This window comes from Plecotus auritus (genome assembly GCF_963455305.1).
Source record: "Plecotus auritus genome assembly, chromosome: 10".
Taxonomy (NCBI): Eukaryota; Metazoa; Chordata; class Mammalia; order Chiroptera; family Vespertilionidae; genus Plecotus; species Plecotus auritus.
In genome coordinates this window covers 13,003,944-13,024,394 of record NC_137785.1, presented here as the reverse complement: position 1 = coordinate 13,024,394, position 20,451 = coordinate 13,003,944, and the positions used below count along the sequence as shown (strand labels likewise).

Below are 20,451 nucleotides of genomic sequence, written 5' to 3'. Positions count from 1 at the left end.
TTCCCGTTTTCCATTTGAGGGAAATTGTGGCTCAGAAGGCTGACATTGCTCGCTGGCGAGTGGCAGGCCCCATTCTTGAATGTGTCTGGGTCCAGAGCCTGCCCACTTGGCCTGCCCTGTGTCCCTCACTGGGCCCATCTGTCCCCAGGAGCTGTTGGAGGACCACGGGCTGCTGGCCGGGGCCCAGGCGCCGAAGCCGGGGGACAGCTACAGCCGGCTGCAGCAGCGCCGCGAGCGCCGGGAGCTGTACCAGCTGAAGCGCCAGCACGAGGAGGGTGGGGGGCGCAGGCGCAAGGTCCTGCGGCTGCAGGAGGAGGAGGATGGCTGCTCCAGCGACGAGGACCGGGGCAAAGCCTCGCAGGCGGCCAGCGACAACGTGGATATCCAGGTGGGGCACCATGGGGCTGTCCTGGGGGCCTGAGGGGACAGGGTGTGGCCCCGGCAGTCTGCAGAACCCCTGGGGTCCACGTGTCCCAGTACAAACCCCATGGGACCCCCCTCCCGATGTTCCCACAGGATGTGAAGTTTAAGCTGCGGCACAACCTGGAGCAGCTGCAGGCAGCCGCCAGCTCGGCCCAGGCCCTGACCCGGGACCAGATGGCCCTGCTCACGCTGGTGCTGGCCCGGGGCCTCTACCCGCAGCTCGCCATCCCGGACCCATTCAACAGCGGCCGCAAGGACTCGGACCAGGTGGGCCTCACTCAGCACACCTTCCCAGCGCCTGCTCTGAGCTGGGACGTGGCCTTGACCGAAGCAGCCCTGGCCCTGCCTGTGTGGGGCTCACAGTCCGGTGGGGGCGGCACATGGTTCTCCGACAGCTGACCCAGAGTGGTGGTGCTGGGGTGGGGAGCCCGGGGCTGGAGGAGCACAGGGGCCCTGACCAGCCTGGGAGGGGCCAGGCAGGCCTTCCTAAAGGGGGCTTCTGAGCTGAGATGGGAGGGGGGGACCTGGCCAAGAGGGTGGAGGAAAAGCGTTGCAGGCAGGGCAGTGGGAAGAGGGAGGGCCTCTGTCACCTGGCGCCTCCCTTTGGCTTCCAGATTTTCCACACCCAGGCCAAGCAGGGCACCGTGCTGCACCCCACGTGCGTCTTCGCCAGCAGCCCCGAGGTGCTGCACACACAGGAGCCGGAGGCCAGGGGCGGTGAAGGGAGCCGAGGTACTGTGAGCCGAGTGGGGAGCGAACCCCTCTACACCTCCCCACACTTGGCCTTCGCTGGGGCTGCTGAGGTGGGGCATGCAGGCCGGGAGGTCCCAAGAGCCAGACCTGGCTGGGGGGCTGTGGCGAGTTTACCTGCTTGGCGTGGGCGGACCTCAGCAGGGTGGTACCAGGGGCTGAGTGTCCAGCCTGTCCCGAGATCTGCCCTTCAGGCTGTGCACTCCTGGCGTGGTGCTGCCCTAGGGCTCTCCCGGCCCCTGTGGACATGGAGGGCAGAGTTCAGGCGTGGATCCAGCCTACCTTCTAGTGGAATCCAAGCCTGAAAAGCCGCCTCCCTGAGCGGCCAGGCGGGTCCCAGCCCGGGGTGTCCCTCGGGAGGGTGCCGCTCAGCCCTCCCGTGAGGCTTCCCGCCTGCAACCTGCCGCTCGTGCGCTCTGAGCGCTGGGGCGCAGCTCATTTTCTCCTTGTTTGTCAGCAAAGGGACACTGTCCTAAAATGGTAAATATTACCTCAAAAAGATAAGGTTTGTCATTTCAAACAAAGATGGAACTGGAAACTTTTCTAATTTTTAACTGCTGTAAATTCCTAGTTAGTGTACCCTTTTCCTATTACATTCTTTCATTTTTATTTATTAATTTTTTTATTGATTTTAGAGAAAGGAGAGAAAAACAGTGATTTGTTCCACTTATTTGTGCAGTCATTGCTGCCTCTCGTATGTGCCCGGTCAGGGATCGGACCCACAGCCTCGGGGTTTCGGGACAACACTGTAACCCCCTGAGCCACCCGGACAAGTTTCCCTTCTTTTGTTTTAATTCTGAAAATTTCTGTACTATGTCACCCACGTAGACAAACCTCACTAGCTGTCAGCGTTTGCCACCCTTACTTCTGACCGTTTAGTTTTTCTTCCTTTTTGCTGGAGACATTTCAGTCATCAGATCACTTAGTATGATGACTGTTTTTAGCATCATCACAATGCTGTTCTCACTCCTAACAAAACTGACAATATTTCTCAATGTCACCGAATAGCCAAACCCACATTCGTTATGACAAAGTATTTAAAACTAAGTCACAGATACTTTCTCGTTACACACGCGTGAGCATCTTCCTATGGTGGTTAGATGGCTGGGGGACAGGCAGCCGGGGGATGGGCGCGTGTCAGGGATGAGTGGACAGCGGTGGGCAGGGTGGGCCTGAGCTGTCCTCCTGATCCTTGCAGATGACAAGGACAAGATGAGCAGCAAGCACCAGCTCCTCACCTTCGTCTCCCTGCTGGAGACCAACAAACCGTACCTGGTGAACTGTGTCCGCATCCCTGCTCTCCAGGTGGGTCCCCGGGGTGGCGACTGCGTCACAGGGTTTGGGCCTGAGGAGTCGCCTTCCCGGCTGGCTGCAGGCATCGGCCGCAGGCTGTTGGTCGGCTGCTGTCTTTCATTTGTGCGTTCTTGTAGCAGCGCCTGCTGTGTACCAGGAGCTATTGAAGGTGCTGGGAACAGCAGTGAACTAAGCAAGACCCGGTCCCTGCTCTCCTGGAGCTGGCGTCCAGCAGGGGAGGGCGGAAAATAGCAGTGAACAAAGGACAGCACTAAATGAGTGTTCTAGGAAATTAAAAGGAATTGGGCCAGGAGGTTGGGGCGGGGGGGGCGGGTTTGAGGCTGAGGGTACGGGACAGGTTCCAGTAGGAAATAAGACAGTCTGGACGGGCCTCACTGAGAAGGCACGATGGAGCGAGGACCTGAAGGGAGGGCGGGAGAGAGGGAAGAAGCCACAGGGAGTCCTGGGAGAAGCCTCTAAGCAGCAGGTGCAAAGGCCTTGAGGCACATGCAGGCTTGGCTTGCACAGGGAACAGCTGGAGCGTCAGTCAGTGAGTAGAAGAATTGCCGGAGATGAGGTCAGAGAGACAAGGTCAGAGAAAGAGAAGGTCAGGGAGGCGGGTGAGACTGAAGCCCCGCCTCCCTCCCTGCAAGGGTTCGGAGCAGTGCTGGGACAGGGGCTGACACGTTGGAAGCAGAAGCAGGGAGCCCAGCAGGGAGGCAGGAGGGGACGGTGGCTAGATAAGGGTGGAAGCCAAAGACGGCTCAGGTTGCAGATGTACTTGGTTTTGGGCCTGTAGCCAGCGAGCCCGTGCAGCTGCCACACCTGGGATCACTGCACGGCAGCTTGCGGTTCTAGGACTGGTGTGTTCCCACTGCAGAGGGGAAGCGGGGGCCCTGGGGGTGCGGAGGGGCTGCCATTTGCCTAGGCCAGTGGTCGGCGGCTCGCGAGCCGCGGTTTGCCGTTCTGTTGACTAATGAGTTTGCCAACCACTGACCTAGACTTGATTCCAATAATTACAGGCTGTTGTTGTTCCTTGTGATTAAGCCCCTATCCCAGTGGTCGGCAAACTCATTAGTCAATAGAGCGGCAAACCGCGTGTCGCGAGCTGCATGTGGCTCGAGAGCCACAGTTTGCCGACCACTGGCCTAAGCCATACAGTGAGCCAGGGCCACACGTCGCAGGTGTCCCATTACCAGGCCCCCCTCACTTTGTCCCCAGGGAATGTCCAGGGAAGAGAGAAACCCTTCAGGTTCCCCAAACTCAGTAGATTTTGCTGCTACTGTGATTTATTTTGTTGTTAATCCTCACCTGAGGGTATTTTTTTCATTGCTTTTTCAGAGCGAGTGAAAGGGAGAAAGGGAGGGGGAGAGAGAGAGAAACATCAGTGTGAGAGAGACACATCAACTGGTTGCCTCCTACGTGCACCCAGACCAGGGGCGGGGAGTGAACCCATAACCCAGGTACTTGCCCTTGACCGAGAATTGAACCCGTGACCCTTCAGTGTGTTGGCCAGTGCCTAGCCACTGAGAGACACGGGCCAGAGCATTGCTGTGGTTGCATTGCGCTCTAAGCTGCTCAGTTGTACTCATTCATTCAGTGAGCACCCACCTCGCACCAGGCGTTAATTACTTGTCTAGGTGCTGGGGGGTGTTTGTGATCCAAAGTGACACAGCTCCCTGTGTTCGTGGGGCTCACACGCAAGTGGGGGAGGCAGACGGTGAATAGAAACAGAAATAAAGGTCAAGGATGAGCCAGATGCTCGTGTCAGTGCTGGGGAGAACGGAGTGGGGCCAGGGCAGAGCGATGGCCATCAGCGGACCTCGGGGGAACACAGGATTTGCCGGTGGAGACGCCTGGAGTTCAGCCTCCCCTCTGTCCCCTGCACAGGTGGTTCATGGTGGCGGGTTTTAGACACACACAAAGGTAGACAGAATGCATGTTGAACCCTCCTGGCCATCTCCCAGCCCCAAAACATCCACTCCCCCCGCCCATCCTAGGAATTTCCCCAACACTATGATTCTCACACCGAAGAGCTGAAAGAAGAGTATGGGGAGCACTCATACCCTCATTTCCAAGATCCTTCAAAGGACGTTGGTCTTTTTTTATTTTTTTGTAATCCTCACCTGAGGATATTTTCCCATTGATTTTTAGGGAGAGTGGAAGAGAGAGGGAAAGACAGAGAAACATCGGTGTGAGAGAAACACATCGATTGGTTGCCTCCTGCACGAACCCCGACCAGGGCCCGGGCCAGGGAGGAACCTGCAACTAAAGTTCGTGCCCTTGACCAGAATCGAACCTGGGACCCTTTGGTCTGCAGGCCGACGCTCTATCCCTGAGCCAAGCCGGCCAGGGCCAAAGGGCATTGGTCTTTTGCTTGATGACACACCGGTCCTCACCCATTTCAGTAGGTGAGTTTTCAATTTCTTGCTGCATTTCAAAGTAAGTTGCCAGCATCAGTGCCCTTCAACCCTTCACCGGCATCAGTGCCCTTCAACCCTTCACTGGCATCAGTGCCCTTCAACCCTTCACTGGCATCAGTGCCCTTCAACACTTCAGCGTGCACCCCATTAATTAGCATCTACTATTTGTATATTTGAGGGAAAAACGTGTATAGAGTGTTAGGGACATCATTTGAGGAGGGCTGACATGCATGTAACCCCACCTGTGAAGATGTGGACGTCCCCTCAGCTGTCTGCCCCACCTCGGGTAATGACTACCCTCCTTCTTAGAACACACTCTCTGTCTCTGCTCTTTATTCGCCTGTCTCTCCAAGTGGCATGTCAGCTCCATGGGGGCAGGGACTTGATCTTGTTCACAGTCGTATCTTTAGCACCTGGAAGCGTGCCTGGCACAGAGTAGGCATGTGGTAAATGTTTGTTGATGGATGGATGGACAGGTAAATGGCTGGACAGGTGGATGGGTGGGGGAACTGATGGGTACATTGGATGGACAGATAGATGGATGGACAGGTAGGTGGGTGGACAGGTAGGTGGGTGGGGGAATAAATGGATACATTGGCTAGACAGGTGGATAGAAGGACAGGTAGATGGATGAACAGGTGGATAGAAGGACAGGTGGATGGACATATGGACAGAAGGACAGGTAGATAGATGGACAGGTGATTAGAAGGACAGGTAGATGGATGGACCGGTGATTAGAAGGACAGGTAGGTGGATGGACAGGTGATTAGAGGGACAGGTAGATGGATGGACAGGTGGATAGAAGGACAGGTAGATGGATGGACAGGTGGATAGGTGGACAGGTAGAGGGATGGACGGATACATGGATGGACAGGTGGATGGATGAATGAATGGCTGGGCCAGAACCCAGCGTCGGGGGCCCCTCACCCACTGCCTGTTTTCTGCCTCGTCTCTTCCAGTCCCTGCTGCTGTTCAGTCGGTCCCTGGACACCAATGGTGACTGCTCCCGCCTGGTGGCTGATGGCTGGCTGGAGCTCCAGCTTGCCGACAGTGAAAGTGCAGTCCGGCTCCTGGCGGCCTCCCTGCGGCTCCGTGCCCGCTGGGAAAGTGCCCTGGACCGGCAGCTGGCCCATCAGGCCCGTCGGGGGCAGCCGGCGAAAGAAGAGGAGGAGGAGGAGGAGGAGGCGGCTCCGGTCAACCGCCAGGAGGTGCTGGCCCTGAGCAGAGAGCTGCTGCAGTTCACAGCAGCCAAGGTACCCACCGCGACCCTTGGCTGGGGTTGGGGGTGCGTCTACCACAGCTTCCAGTTCACCTGATGTGCGCACAGGGAGGTGATGACAAGCCCCAGGTCACACCTGGTGAGGGTTGGAGCCAGGATCTGACCCCGTGCCTGGCTCCAGAGACCGCACTCCTAGCCGTAGCCGATTGGGCGCATGCTTATGGAGCAGCTCCTGTGTGCGCAGTGCAGCTGCCCCGGTTACAGGTAGGACTTGTGGGGTGTAAGGGGGGCTGTGAGGTACCTACTAATGGAGAGCAGACAGATTTGGAGAGCAGATTCGACATCAGTCCCCCTCTTAAGTGGGAGTCGAGAATTGATTCTGATTTTACTACGTGTGGCAGGGGTAGGGGAGAAGGGTGTAACCCAGGATGCCTTCCTGGAGGAGTGGAGGGACCCAGTGAACCAGGGAAAGAGGAACAGGCTGACGTGCTGGGGGGAGGAGGGCCAGGGCCGCCAGACTTAAAGGCCAGCTTTGTGGTCCCACGAGTGGAGGGAGCAGGGGAGGGGCCTGGGACGTCAGGACTGCTGCAGACAAGGCTCTGGTCATGAGTGTCTGAAACCTATTGTGATTGGCTTAGCAATTGGCCCCCATGACTGGAAAGCCCAGGGGTGGACTTCAGGCACAGCTGGATCCTGGTGCTCTGATAAGGTCTCCCAGAATCCATCAGTGTTTTCTTTCCTTTTTTCAACTTTCCCAAAACTTTATTAAAGAAAAAGCAGTGATGGTAACTCTCTAACACATAGTCAGTTTTCTGGGATTCTTCCCTTGAAAATGTGCTGTTTGCTTTCTAAGCACAGACCAGGACATGAATGGTTCCCAACTATACTAAGTGGGCGAGAGGCTGACATCCTAAAACGTTCATCTTCCAGCCTGCCCAGCCTGTGGGCGGTCTCCGGATCGGCAGTAACTGCCCGAGCAGCTGCTGCGCTCACTCCTGTGCGTCTGGGGCTCTCCGGCGTGTCCATGTGCAGCAGGCGCTGACGGGAACAGCCTCAGGAGCGGCATCGCCTGTGCTTGTCTAGAGCCACCGGCACTCCCTCTCTCGCTTGATTTTGTCCTGTGTCAGGCGCTCCTGGACCAAATGTGAATTGCCTTAAACGTGGCCAGGTAACCGTCAGGAGGTGGCACTGAAGGAGGTGAGCCACAGCCCTTCACCAACCTTAACGTCAGGGTCATTACATCCAAAATGACTGATGCCTCTGCATTTTTAGCTGCACTGTCAGCAGTTCCTGTGTTATCAGACACCGAGTCTTGTACTTTTCAGCATTATCTCCACACTCAAGTCTAACGGCTGAACCGGGAAGCCAGTCAATTGCTTCTTGTCTTAATCTTGACAGGAAGCTAACCTCTGGGAGATACTTTTCAAAGAACTTGGGCCAGTCACTGCTGTGCATGTGTCTTAATCCCCCGTCTTCGGTCTTGGCGTGTCTGACTTGCTGGGCTTCCAGCCAAACAGTAACGTTCCTGAACTCTGTTTCGTCTTTGCAGTGAAGCCGGCAGGGCCGGGGACATGGAGGTCTGGCGCTTGCATGGAACACGGTCCGGCTTCCTGCTCTGGCCCCCAGGCTTCGGCTGCAGGAAGCGAGGCGAGGAGTGGCTGCCGGCGAAGGTGCCGGTGACGCAGCGCTAGGCCCACTCTCTCCTATCTCTCCCGCAGGTCCCCTACACCCTCCGGAGGCTCACGGGGCTTGAAGCCCAGAACCTCTACGTGGGACCCCAGACCATCACCACTGCCCCCAGTCTCCCCGGCCTCTTTGGCAGCTCTACCCTGTCCCCCCACCCCACCAAAGGGGGCTACGCAGTCACTGACTTCCTCACCTACAACTGCCTCACGGTGAGCATGGGCCCCCCTTGGCCCCTCACCCTCCTGCCCCTGAACATGGGATTTTAGGGAGCCTCCATCCACATTTCAGTCTAGTCCAGGGGTAGTTTCAGAATGGGGCCTGCCACCCGGGGGGTTCTCAGAAGGGAACTAGACTGGCTGTTGGGGGGCAGGGGCAAAGCCCTGACACAGCGTACCCCTGCAGAGTGACACAGATCTGTACAGCGACTGTCTCCGCACCTTCTGGACCTGCCCCCACTGCGGCTTGCACATGCCTCTCACGCCCCTGGAGCACATCGCCCACGAGAACACCTGCCCCGAGGCCCCGCCGGCTGGCCCCCCAGGTAAGGCCGTGGCCATGGGGGGCGGGGCATCTGTCCGTCCCAGGGTGGTTTCCTGTGTATCTGAGCCTTCTCTGGACACAGGACATCCTCAACCCTCTGGTTTTTGTCAGAGACCCCGGAGCCCGGGTTGGGGAGGGCCTGGAGGGCTGCCACTTACTCATTTCTCTCTGTGGCTGTGTCTCTTGTTCTTTTCTGTCCCACAGCTGTCGCTACCACAGCTGCATCCACTGTTGTTAGCCAGGGATGCTGCAGCGGGCAGACCCAACACAGTGCTGCAGTGCACAGACCACCCCAGGGCGCTCTCAGTCTGTGCACATGTATTAATCAAGGAAGGCTTCCTGGAGGAGGCAGAACTAGATTCCCCTCGGGTGCCCGGGGTTTGGGTGGGTGAGAGCTTGCAGTGGAGTACCCCCTCAGCCTCCCTTCTCCTCTCTCTTAGGGGATGAAGCCCCCGAGCCCCAGCAGAAGACGTCTGCTCTGCAGAGGCCTTACCACTGCGAAGCCTGTCAGAAAGACTTTATGTTCACGCCCACGGAGGTGCTGCGGCACCGCAGGCAGCATGTGTGAGCCCGGCCGGGCGGGGAGCCCAGGGCAGGGCTGCGGACTCCACCCAAACCCCCATTCTGCGCTCAGAACTACAGTCTGGATGCCCCTCCTCCCACCCCCCCCACACACACAGTGGGGAGGGGTATGAATAAAGTCTGACATTCTGAGCCCGACCTTTAAGCCTACTCCTGTCACCCAGCAGGTGCAGCGCCCCCTGCGGGTCCTCCCGTAGTCTTGCTCTCATGCTGGCCCTGGAGTCCTGGGATAGATATGGCCGAGCAGGGACTCCAGGTCCCGGGACAGGATCTCGGTGTCCCTGGCCCTGCTGTCGCCTGAGTCTGTGCTCAGGGCCTCTGCTCCCCCTTGAACTGGGAGACGCTGCACAGGCCCATCCACTTCGAGGTGCTGTGCACTTCGAGAGCTGGCCGGGAGGGGGTGTCCGTGCTCACGTGGGACTGCAGGCTGCACTGACAGGGTCCCTGGGCCGTCACCTCTGGATTCCCAGCCATGCCGCCCGGTCCCTGAGGTGCCTCCTGCCTTGGCCGAGGGCCTCCCTGCCGTCGATGTCGCCCCATCCCTGCGGCCCCGCCTGGTAGCCGCTGCTCCCCCCTCCTCGCCTCCCTACCTGGATGTGGCCGGCCCTCCCCTGCCCTGGCCTCTCTCTGTCCACACTCACCTCCCAGTGAGCTCATCCAGTCCCTGGGCCTGACACGTCCTGGACCCCGGCTCCCATGTCCTGCTGCCTCTTTGGCATGGACACTTGCAGCCTAACAGGCATCTCAGGTGTAACCCAGCCCACGCCGATTCAGGAGTCCCTGGGGTGCCCCTTCCCACTAAGTCAGTTTACAACTGATGCTCCACTCACTCAGCCATTTATCTTCCACATACTTCTCTCTGTCGCTTGCTCTCCCCTCTCTCCACTAGCCCCCCTCCACCAACCCAGATGCTTGAGCTTTACGTTGGGATCTGTGTTCCCCCAGACCAGAGGCCTCTGCCCCAGCTCAGACAGCGCGGCGCCACGCACCCAGTCAGGCCCAAGTCCTCACGCCATCTTGGCCCCTGTCCCACCTACACGCACTCTCTTAGCCAAGCCCATCGGCTCCCCCTTTCAAACAGGTCCAAAGTCTAACCCCAGGGCCCCTGCCTCCCACGCAGGGACTGGATCAGCCCCTCCTCACTGGTCTCCCAGGGGACCGCAGGGCAAGTCGGCTGTGCGTCATCCCGTTGCGCCTGGTGTGACTTCAATGCCCCGTGCATGTGGAAATAGAACGCTTTCACTTTTCAAAACGTGGGGTCACACCACCATGGTCTGCAGCTGCACTCAGTGTCCGTCGGGAGCTCTCTGAGTCGGTGCAGCGCCTGTGCGTCTGTGCGTCTGTGCGTTTAACTGTGCGGAGACGGTTCCCCTTTTGCTCCCACAAACGGCCGGCATGACTCACCTTGCACTTGTGTAGTTCACAGATACACGTGTATCGGGAGGCCAGGTCCTGGAAGTGGGACCACTGGTCATAGTCACGGGTCACTGGATAGATTCTCCCAAATGTCCTTCCATACAGGCTGTACGTCTACATGGTACTGCCCCCGATTGCCCGTGAGCCGCATCCTTGCCTGTTATCCCGGGCCCGCTCTGTGTTCTGTGCTGGCTCTGACTTTCGCTGTGTTGTCTCCCAGGTGTCCTGTCATTTCCTCATGGTCTGTGACCGCTCTTCATACATTCTGGGTCTCGAGCTTCACATTTTCCGTCTGCTGCGCATCTTTTGGCTTTAAAGTGACTCGACTCTCTTAAGACTTTTCCATTTTCTGGTTGTCAAATCTCTAACTCTCTTCTGTGTTCTCAACCCAAAGTATTAAAAACAGAAATGACTGAATGAAGGGAGAAACTAACCTCGGAGCTGTCCCCAGCCCGTCCAGCCAAATCCAAGAGCATTATGGCTTCTCAGGACTGGTCTTGCTTTTCCTCTTTCTCCATGTTAAAACATAACATAAAAAGAGGTCTATGGGTGGGGGGTTGAGGGGAGAGGGAGAAGGAGAGAGAGGGAGAGAGAGAGAGAGAGAAACACCAATGTGTTCCACTTACGTATGCACTCATTGGTTGATTCCTGTATGTGACCTGACCCAGGCTCGAACCAGAAACCTTGGAGTATGGGGATGACGCTCTAACCTACTGAGTCACCTGGCTGGGCCCAGAGATCTGTGTGTTTATATTAAGGAACAGGGGAGGGCGCTGCAGAGGAAGGCCATCCAGTGTCCACCAAGAAGCCTTAAGCATCTCCTGGTCTCTGACCCATCCACCCCTCGTGGGGAGTGAGTCTGGAGGAACCTGTTGGAAGAGGGCTGTCAGGGCAGCTGTCAGAACTGAGGAAGTGCAGGGCTCACAGCCCCTCCAAGGCGAACTCTGTGGCCCTTAACAGCACCGAGTTCTTACCCATCCGTTTCCTGGAGAGAGGTCTGTCCGACACGCTCAGAAACTGCAGGCGGGGCTGTGGCTTCGCCGTTCTCACAACTGCATGACGTAAACCCGAGACACCATTCTTCACCCGTTGATTGGCTCAGATGAAGAAGATTGGTGGTGCCCACTGCTGGCGAGTCTGCGGGAGACGGCACTTCCTTCCACCTTGCCTTCCGCTTCTCTGCCAGGCGACTTAGCAGGATCTTCCCAAACGCAGCGTGCGTGCCTTCAAGTCTTTTCGGACTTTCTCTTGAAGCATAGCGTACAGGAAAGTGCTCGAATCATACGTGAACAGCTTGGTGAATTCTTCCAGAAAATGAAACATGCCCGAGCCACCAGCATCCAGAACAGCCCCCCGGAGTGACCAACAGCCTGGCTCCTAACAGCAGTGCCCGGTGTGGATCATTCTAGAACTTAAAAAAAAAACACAAAGAAAAACGCTCTTCCTTTGCTCAGCATCTGTTGCATGGAGCTGCGGTTTACATTCTGTTGTGAGAATGAATCCCTGTTTATCTCTTCTTTCGTCGACGGGAGTTGGTGTGGTTCCCGTTACAGAAATGCTGCTCGGACACAGCACCTGCTCGGACACAGCACCTGCACGGACACAGCACCTGCTCGGACACAGCACCTGCTCGGACACAGCACCTGCTCAGACACAGCACCTGCTCGGACACAGCACCTGCTCGGACACAGCACCTGCAAGGACACAGCACCTGCAAGGACACAGCACCTGCTCGGACACAGCACCTGCTCGGACACAGCACCTGCTCAGACACAGCACCTGCTCGGACACAGCACCTGCAAGGACACAGCACCTGCACGGACACAGCACCTGCTCGGACACAGCACCTGCTCGGACACAGCACCTGCTCGGACACAGCACCTGCTCGGACACAGCACCTGCTCGGACACAGCACCTGCTCGGACACGTGCGTTTTGGGGGAGCCTGTGTCCAGGAGCGGAGCTGCTGGGCCGTGGGACTCGCGCGTGTTCCGTTTTAGCAGATTCACTGAAACTGGTTTTCAGAGTCGGTTTACCAATCTGTGCTCCCACCAGCAGTGTCTGAGATGCACACACAGACGGGATTGTCCGTAGCTGTTGTTTAAGCCATTCTAATGATACTTATTTTGGTTTTAATGGCATTTTTTATGACTAATGGTGTCAAGCAGTTTTTCATGAGCTGATTAACCATTTATATGCTTTTTGTAGTTTATATTAAATATTTTGTCTCTTATAAAGGGGCTGTTTGTCTTATTGATTTGAAAGTTATTTATATAATAAATATATAGTTTATATATTTCTTTTTTAAACATATATATATTATTGATTTCAGAGAGGAAGGGAGAGGGAAAGAGAGATAGAAATATCAATGATGAGAGAGAATCATTGATCGGCTACCTCCTGCATGCCTCCTATTGGGGGGTGAGCTGGAACCCAGAGCATGTGTCCTGATCCGGAGGGAATCAAACCGTGACCTCCTGGTTCAAAGGTTGACACTCAACCACTGAGCCATGCCAGTTGGGCAGTATAATTTATATATTTCTTTAAATATAAATATATTTATCAGATATATATATTGTGAATATTTTCTCCAAGGTTATACTTGTCTTTTCATTTTCTTATTTATTTACTAGAGGCCCAGTGCACAAATTCATGCATGGGTGGGGTCCTTCAGCCTGGCTGGCGATTGGGGCCGATAGGGACCATCTCGCCCAGTCCGGGGGAGGGACCACGGAAGGTTGGCTGTGGGAGCGCACTGACCACCAGGAGGCAGCTCCTGCATTGAGCGTCTGTCCCCTGGTGGTCAGTGTGTGTCATGACGACTGGTCCTAATGGTTGCTTAGGCTTTTATATATAGAGATTGATTTTAGAGAGAAAGAAGAGAGTTACATCGATTTTTGTTGTTCCACTTATTTATGCATCCATTGGTTGATTCTTGTATGTGCCCTGACCGGGCATTGAACCCACAACCTTGGTGTATCTGGGGGGATGACACTCTAACCAACTAGCTAGAGAGAAACATCGATGAGAGAGACATCGATTGGTTGCATCCCACACCCGCCCTGACCGGGGTCAGGGATCAAACCTGCAACCCAGGTACACGTGCTCCCTCCCCTCCCCCCGACCAGGAATCAAACCTGTGACTCTTTGGTGCTCGGACCAATGTTCCAATGACTGAGCCAAACCAGCCTTCATTTTCTTAACAGTGTCTTTTGCAGAGCAGAAGTTTTTAATTTTGATGAAATTCAATTTATCACTTTTACTTGGTACTTTAAAATTATTTTTTTAATCCTATTGTTTATTTTATTTTTAGATTGTACCTATTTTATCTTATTTTTTGTACTTTTTGTGTGCTAAAAAAATCTTTGCCTACCCCTAAGGGTCATGACGTTTTTCTCCTGTTTTTTTTTTTTTCTTCTAGAAGTTTTATAGTTTTAGATTTTACCTTTACATCCATGATCCATTTCCAGTTAGTTTTTTGTGTATAATGTGAATGATGAGTCGAGGTTCATTTTTCTTCATGTTCATGTCCAGTTGTTCCAGCACCATTTGCTGAAAAGACTATTCATTCCCCTTTGAATTAATTTGACACCTTTACTGAAAATAAATTGATCCACGTGGGGTCCATTCCTGGGCGTTATCTGTTGATCTGTGTGTTGGGCTGTCCCTGGACCATCTGATTACCATAGATTACAGGAAACTTGAAGTCAGGGAGTGCAAAGCCTCCGACTTCGTTCTTTGCCCAAATAGTTGTGGCTGTTCCAGGTCTTATGTAAATTTCCATGTAAATTTTAGAGTCAGCTCGTCCATTTCTCCCAAAGCCCACTGGGATTTCAACTGGGGTTGTCTCGACTCTACAGATATTTAGGGAGAACCGACAAGTGGATATTTCAAATCTTCCAAGTTTTGAATCCATGAATATGGTATATCTCTTCTTTTAAAAAACGTATTTAATGCCCGGGCAAGTGTTCTCAGTGGTTAGAGCATCAGCCCTTGCACCGAAGGGTCTCGGGTTCAATTCCAGTCAGAGGCATATACCTGGGTTGTAGGCTCAGGACGTATGTGGGAAGCAGCCAATGGGTGTCTCTCTCTCACATGTTTCTCTCCTCTCCCCCACTTCCTCCCTCACTTCCAGTCTCTCTAAAAATTAATGGGAAAAATCCTCAGGTGAGGATTAACAAAGAAAAACAAAACACATATGTAAGGTCTTTACTTTCTCTCAGCGGTGTGTTGTGGTGCTCATTGTGTGCATCTGGCACAGCCACAGTGCAAGCCTGCAGGCTCGCTGGCCGCTGGCTCCGGTCGCTGCTGCATCCGAGACCCCCAGGGCTGGGAATGGGCAGGGAAGGCACTGTCATCCCCACTGCATCTGTCTCCTCATCTGGGAAATGAGGATAATAGTCACACCTCACAGAGCTGTGAATGTCGAACACATGTGCTTAAAACAGGGCTCAGCACACACATGCTCAGCACACACATGCTCAGCACACACATGCTCAGCACCCAGCAGCTGCAATCACCCCTGATGCACCCGAAAGGCAACCAAGATGTGCTGGCCGGTCACTCAGCTGTGACATCAGAGAGGAATGGGACCATTTCTCAAGGGAGAAATCCAAGCACAGCCGTAGATGATGTAGGTTTTTCTTTCCTCTTCCTGACTGCAGCTAATCCATCCCTAAGTTTTGTTTCTTTCTTTTTTTTTAACAAGAGCTTTCTCATTTGTTTGTGGGTCGCCATTCCCTCATTGGGCTCATCTGGGATGGACCACAATTCAGTTTGCTGATCATCATGAAATACACCTGGGGTTGTCTCCCTGTGGGCCCACACGGAGCACTCCGTCCTCACCTCCCCGTCTCCCACCCCCTCCCTGTCAGGCCTCTGCCCCCCGCCCCACCCCGGAAACTGCTCCTTCAAGGTCAATGGTGACCTGCAACTGTGACTCTCTGGTCCTCAGCTTAGTTGTCCTCATCTCAGCTGTGTTTTGCCTTTTCCCCGCCTGCCATGAGCTGTTGGGACTTCAGCTCAAGGCAGGCGGGACCAGGAACTTCAGGTGACGCATTACTTTGATGGCGCCCTCCTCTCTGAAAAGTGGCCCTGTTTCCTGATATTCTTTCTCCGCCCAACTTCCTGAGTGATTCTGAGTCTGCCCCCTCCTCCCCTCCCACATCCCTGCCCTGGCCTGGCTCCTCCATCTTCCCAGCCCCACTCACTCCCATGTCAGCTTCCCAAGGCTGCCAGACACAGCGCCATGCGTGGGCGACTCAGAGCAACAGAAACTTCTCCGGAAGTTCTTGAGGTTAGAAGTCCAAAATCAAGATCCGTGGGCAGGGCCGTGCCCCCCTGAAACCTGCAGAGAGTCCCCTCCCCCCCCCCCCCCGACCTCTTCCAGCATCTGGGCTGGCCAGCGCGTGTCCCTCGGCTCGGCTCACGGCCGCATCGCTCCAGTCCTCCGTCTTCACTGGCCTTCTCTCTGAGTTCCTGTGGGTGCCCCAGTTCCCCTGATTTGTAAGGACACAGTCATACTAGATTAGGGCCCATCTTAGGAGCTCCTCTTAACTTCGTCATCGGCAAAGACCCAATTTCCAAATTAGGGCACAGTCATGTTACAGAAGACCAGAGAAAAACCAAGCAACGCTTAGAGAAATGGAGTTACACAGATTATTACGCCAGCGTGCTCAGAGCAGAATATCTCTCTCAAATTCTGAGCAACAACATGGAGGAAGCTGTCCCTTTTTATATCTTTCCCAGTCCTTTGTCTCCCAAATATGGGGTTTCCCGGCCCCCTATGCAAGTTCTTAAAGAGCCCCATGTGCTGGGGCTTTGAAATCTCAACCAAAGTCTTAGCCTGGCACCAGCACTGACAACTTCGTCTGGGGATGGTTTATGGCCTCTCTGGAATGGGAGTAAACAGGTCTTGCAGGACGAGACAATTAAAGGGGCAGTGACTAGATTCAGATTGCTAGCCCCCCAAAATGTCTCTTTTTCCCCATCAGTCACAGGCCCTGGAATCAGGACTTCAGTACATCTCTTTGGGGACACATTTCAACCAATACACCCCCTCTAACCCGCCCTCCACGTGGCAGCCCACGGGGCAAAGCACACACCCAACTCTATCCTTTATCTGCTCAGAGTCCTTCCGAGACTGCAGTATTACTCGGCCATGAAAAGGAATGAAGCACTGACATGCCACACGGATGAACCGCAAAAACATGCGGAGTGAGAGAAGCCACAAAAGACCCTGTATTGTAGGATTCCATGGGAATGAACTGCCGGGACAGGCGAATCCACAGGGGCAGGAAGTGGACTGGTGGTTGCCTAGGTTTGGGGGTCGAAGGGGGTGTCTGTGAGGGTAGAAGGTTTCTTTCTGGCTGATCAGCTCTGCGACAGATCTGAAGCCGTGCAAGCGCACCCTTTAAGTGGGTGTATTTCACCGTCTGTGAACTACAGCTCAGTCACGCTGCTACAACGCAAGCGCCTTGCAGGCTCCCCAGCGCCCTCCGGAGGCGCTGATGGCGTCTGAGCCGGAGGGTCCCGTCACAGTGTCCTGGACACACAATTCACAAGCGGCCACAAGCCACACAGAGAGAGACACTGCCATGGGCACCGAAGGAGGCGCCAGCTAGAAAGACCCGCGTGGCCACGCAATCCCACCCAGACACACACAGCCACGCCCGGAGTCAACAAGTCACCCACCCTCCCCATAGCACAGCGTGGCAGCCAGCCAGCCAGCCAGGGACCCAGACGTTCCTCAGGGACACCCACACCCCATTCAGCAGCAGGCGCAGCGGTGGCCACACGCCTGGCGGCGCCCACTAGCCCCACAGCCCTCCCCCCAGCAGCCCACGGACCCCGGCATCCTAAGTCGCAGCCGCAGCCACCACACACCGTCACACAGGCATCGACCCCAAGATGGCCAGGCCCTGCCCACCAGCACACCCGGGCCACCCCGCAGACCGCAGACCCCGTTGGGGTCCCCACTTACCCCCGGGGCCGTCCCACTCAGCCCGCTCACTTCACCGGCTGCCCCGGAACTCACCGCTCCTCACCCCAGGAAGCGGGCGAGGTATTTTTAGTTACAATTAACCTCCCGCCCAATTTCCCTCCTCCCCAGGCACATCCAATTGGTTTAATTAGACGGAATTGAGTGAGAGGCATTTCCAGTCGCAGGAGAGGGTGGGGAGGAGGGGGGAGGGGAGCTGCCCCTCCCCCTTAGCAGCGCCCCCGTTCCCAGGGGTCAGGCGTGCGCACCTGGCCTCCCGCGTGGACCTCAGGCCTGGGTCCAGCGCGGCCCCCTCCCCAGAACCCGTGCCCACAGGCCTTCAAGTGGTGGCGGGGGGCGGGGGGACATGGGTGGAAGTCCTTCCTGCTGTCTATTCCTCATCCAGCCCCCTTCAGTGCTGGGGGAGTTTGAGGAGAAGTAAACACTAACCAGTCACCAAAACAAATCTAACCCAGAAACTAGTTCGCCTTGGGCCCTTTAAAAATCACAGAGTCGCCTGGCTGGTTTGGCTCAGTGGATAGAGAGTCAGCCTGCGGCCAGAAGGTTCCTGGGTTCGATTCTGATCCGGGGCACATGCCTGGGTTTCAGGCTCAATCCCCAGTGTGGGGTCTGCAGAAGGCAGCCGATCAATCATTCTCTCTCGTCATTAGTGTTTCTTTCTCCCCTTCTCCTCTCCTCTCTGAAATCAATAAAAATATATTTAAAAAAAATAAAAATCACAGTCTTAAATCCTATTTTTTTAATCCTCACTCAAGGATGTATATGTTTTTATTGATTTTAGAGAGTGAGGAAGGGAGGGAGAGATCGGTTGCCTCCTGCACGCCCCCCGCAGATCTAGCCCTTAACCTTTGTGCACAGGACAACGCTCCAAGCAACTGAGCCACCTGGGGTTGGGGGGGTGGGGTGATTCTATATTTTTAAAAATATATACTTATATTTAAATATATTTAAATATATTTCTTCATTGATGTCAGAGAGGAAGGGAGAGGGAGAGAGAGAAACATCCATGATGAGAATCATTGATCAGCTGCTTCCTGCATGCCCCACGCTGGGGATCGAGCCCGCAACCCGGGCATGTGCCCTTGTCTGGAATCGAACCCAGGACCCTTCAGTCCCCAGGCCGACGCTCTATCCACTGAGCCAAACCGGCTAGGGCTAGATTCTATTTTTTTAAACGAGAGGCCATTGGCAGAGTGGTTAGCACACAGGCTCCAAAGCTGCCAGGCAGTCCGGTTCTAAGAGAACCACACTCTCCAGCTGTGTGAGCCTGGGCACGTGACGTCACCTCTCCGGGCTTTGGTTTTCTCCTCGGGGACGGGAACGGAACGGACGGTGATTACCCCTCCTCCTGGGACGTAATGGTGGGTTTACCGGGTTGTAGGATAAACCTCCTAGGACAGCCTGACACATGATGCGCCACCGTCAGCTTCTAGCAGACCCAGGGCCGCACTCATTTACTCGGCCCACGCGGGTCTCCCTCCGCCCCCCCGCCCCCGCCCCGCTCCCCCCCTCCTCCCCGCCTCAGCTCCCTGAGGGCAGGGGTTTGGTTTGTTCACTGAAGTGATGAGCGGAGAGTGTGCCTGGGAAATACCTGGGCCCAAAGGAATGGATGGACGACAGGTGAAGGCCGCTGAGTCTCAGAACTGCTGCCTCCCCTCTTCCTGTTTCCAGGCACCCCGCAGCTCTGGGCTACCGTTGCTCTGGTTACAGAGAATGACTCCTGACTCTGAGTGCTCACTGCGTGCCAGGCACCGTTCTCAGCACGCCCCCTGCCACGCCTCCGCTAGTCAGCACGACAGACTGGTGAGGTGGGTATTGCTACTACCCCCACTTTCCAGATGTGGAAACTGAGACGCAGACAAGTGAAGTCCCTTGTCCAAGGTACCACAGCTATTATGTTCCGGGGGTAGGATTTGAGCCCAGGTCTGTGGGCACCACTTTCAACGGGTGAGGCTGATCATGCCCAGCCTGCCCGCCTCCCATGGGACAGATGGAGAAAGTGACCTGGGAGCCACAGTGTGGGAGACTGATGCAAGAGTGGCCCGGATTCCTCATCCCTCCCAGTATCCACCTCTCTTGCCATGTGAGTTTGCAGCTCCTGCCAAGAAGGGTAGACTCTATTTCCCCTCCCTTGGGCTGGCCTTGAGACGTTCCATGGCGAAGAGAATGATAAATGTGAGCCAGATCTGAGCAGGGGCCTCTGAAGGGCGTGGGCCCTTCTGCTCTCTCTTGGAGTCCAATCAAGCCTCTATGGGAACACACTGGACAGCCTGCTGGCTGATGTTACATGGTCCTGTTGCCCCTGCTGCCAGCAAGCTGACCCCCAGAAGCAGAGCCCCCTTGTGGACCTGTCCCTGACACAGACACACAAGAAAGCCCCGTTGAAACCACAAGACCTGCCTCACTGAGCCTAGGTTAAGATGCCAACCCATGAAACGATGAGCTAGAAAGTAGTGGGCGTTTGGAGCCACAAAGTTTAGGGATTGTTTGTTACACAGCAATAGCTGACTGATACATATGGAGTGCCCAAGGGCAGAGCAGGATAAAGAGTATTAATTGTCATTGTAATGAGTGCTCTATGAGCTTCACATTGATGAGAATTTGAATCTTAGAAGAGACACAAAGACTCAAATTGGCTCTGGTCAGTATGGCTCCATGAGTTGGGTGCCGTCCTGTGCATCAAAAGGTTGCCGGTTTGCCCTGACCAGTGTGGTTCAGTGGATAGAGCGTCGGCCTGCGGACTGAAGGGTCCCGGGTTCGATTCCGGTCAAGGGCATGTACCTTGGTTGCGGGCACATCCCCCGTAGGAGGTGTGCAGGAGGCAGCTGATCGATGTTTCTCTCTCATCGATGTTTCTAGCTCTCTATCCCTCTCCCTTCCTCTCTGTAAAAAATCAATAAAATATATTTTTTTTTAAAAAAAAAAAAAGGTTGCCGGTTAAATTCCTGGTTAGGGCATATGCCCAGGTCGCAGACTGGATCCCTGGTAGGGGGCATGCAGGAGGCAGCCAAGCAGTGTTTCACTCACATCAATGTTTCTCTCCCTCTTCCTTCATCTTTCTCTAAAAATCAATTAAAAAAAAAAACACCTTAAAAAAACAAACAAATCAGAACTCAAATT

General features: G+C 55.1%; 1 protein-coding gene across 4 annotated transcripts in view; it reads left to right on the top strand.

The window, feature by feature from the left end:
• The window catches only part of DHX34 (DExH-box helicase 34), a 34,674-nt gene extending 25,619 nt beyond the window's left edge, over positions 1-9,055 (top strand). For 2 of the 4 annotated variants that reach the window (XM_080645393.1, XM_080645391.1), the window contains 8 exons: positions 149-388; positions 517-690; positions 1,038-1,155; positions 2,372-2,478; positions 5,849-6,142; positions 7,827-8,003; positions 8,197-8,335; positions 8,539-8,752. In XM_080645393.1, coding sequence (XP_080501519.1) covers positions 149-388; positions 517-690; positions 1,038-1,155; positions 2,372-2,478; positions 5,849-6,142; positions 7,827-8,003; positions 8,197-8,335; positions 8,539-8,726 — 1,437 coding nt within the window. In that variant the 3' untranslated portion in view covers positions 8,727-8,752. Of the gene's footprint in view, positions 1-148; positions 389-516; positions 691-1,037; positions 1,156-2,371; positions 2,479-5,848; positions 6,143-7,235; positions 7,306-7,826; positions 8,004-8,196; positions 8,336-8,538 lie in introns of all 4 variants that reach the window. The other 2 variants (XR_013959236.1, XM_080645392.1) reach the window with 2 other exon arrangements.
• The last annotated feature ends 11,396 nt before the right edge of the window (positions 9,056-20,451 follow it).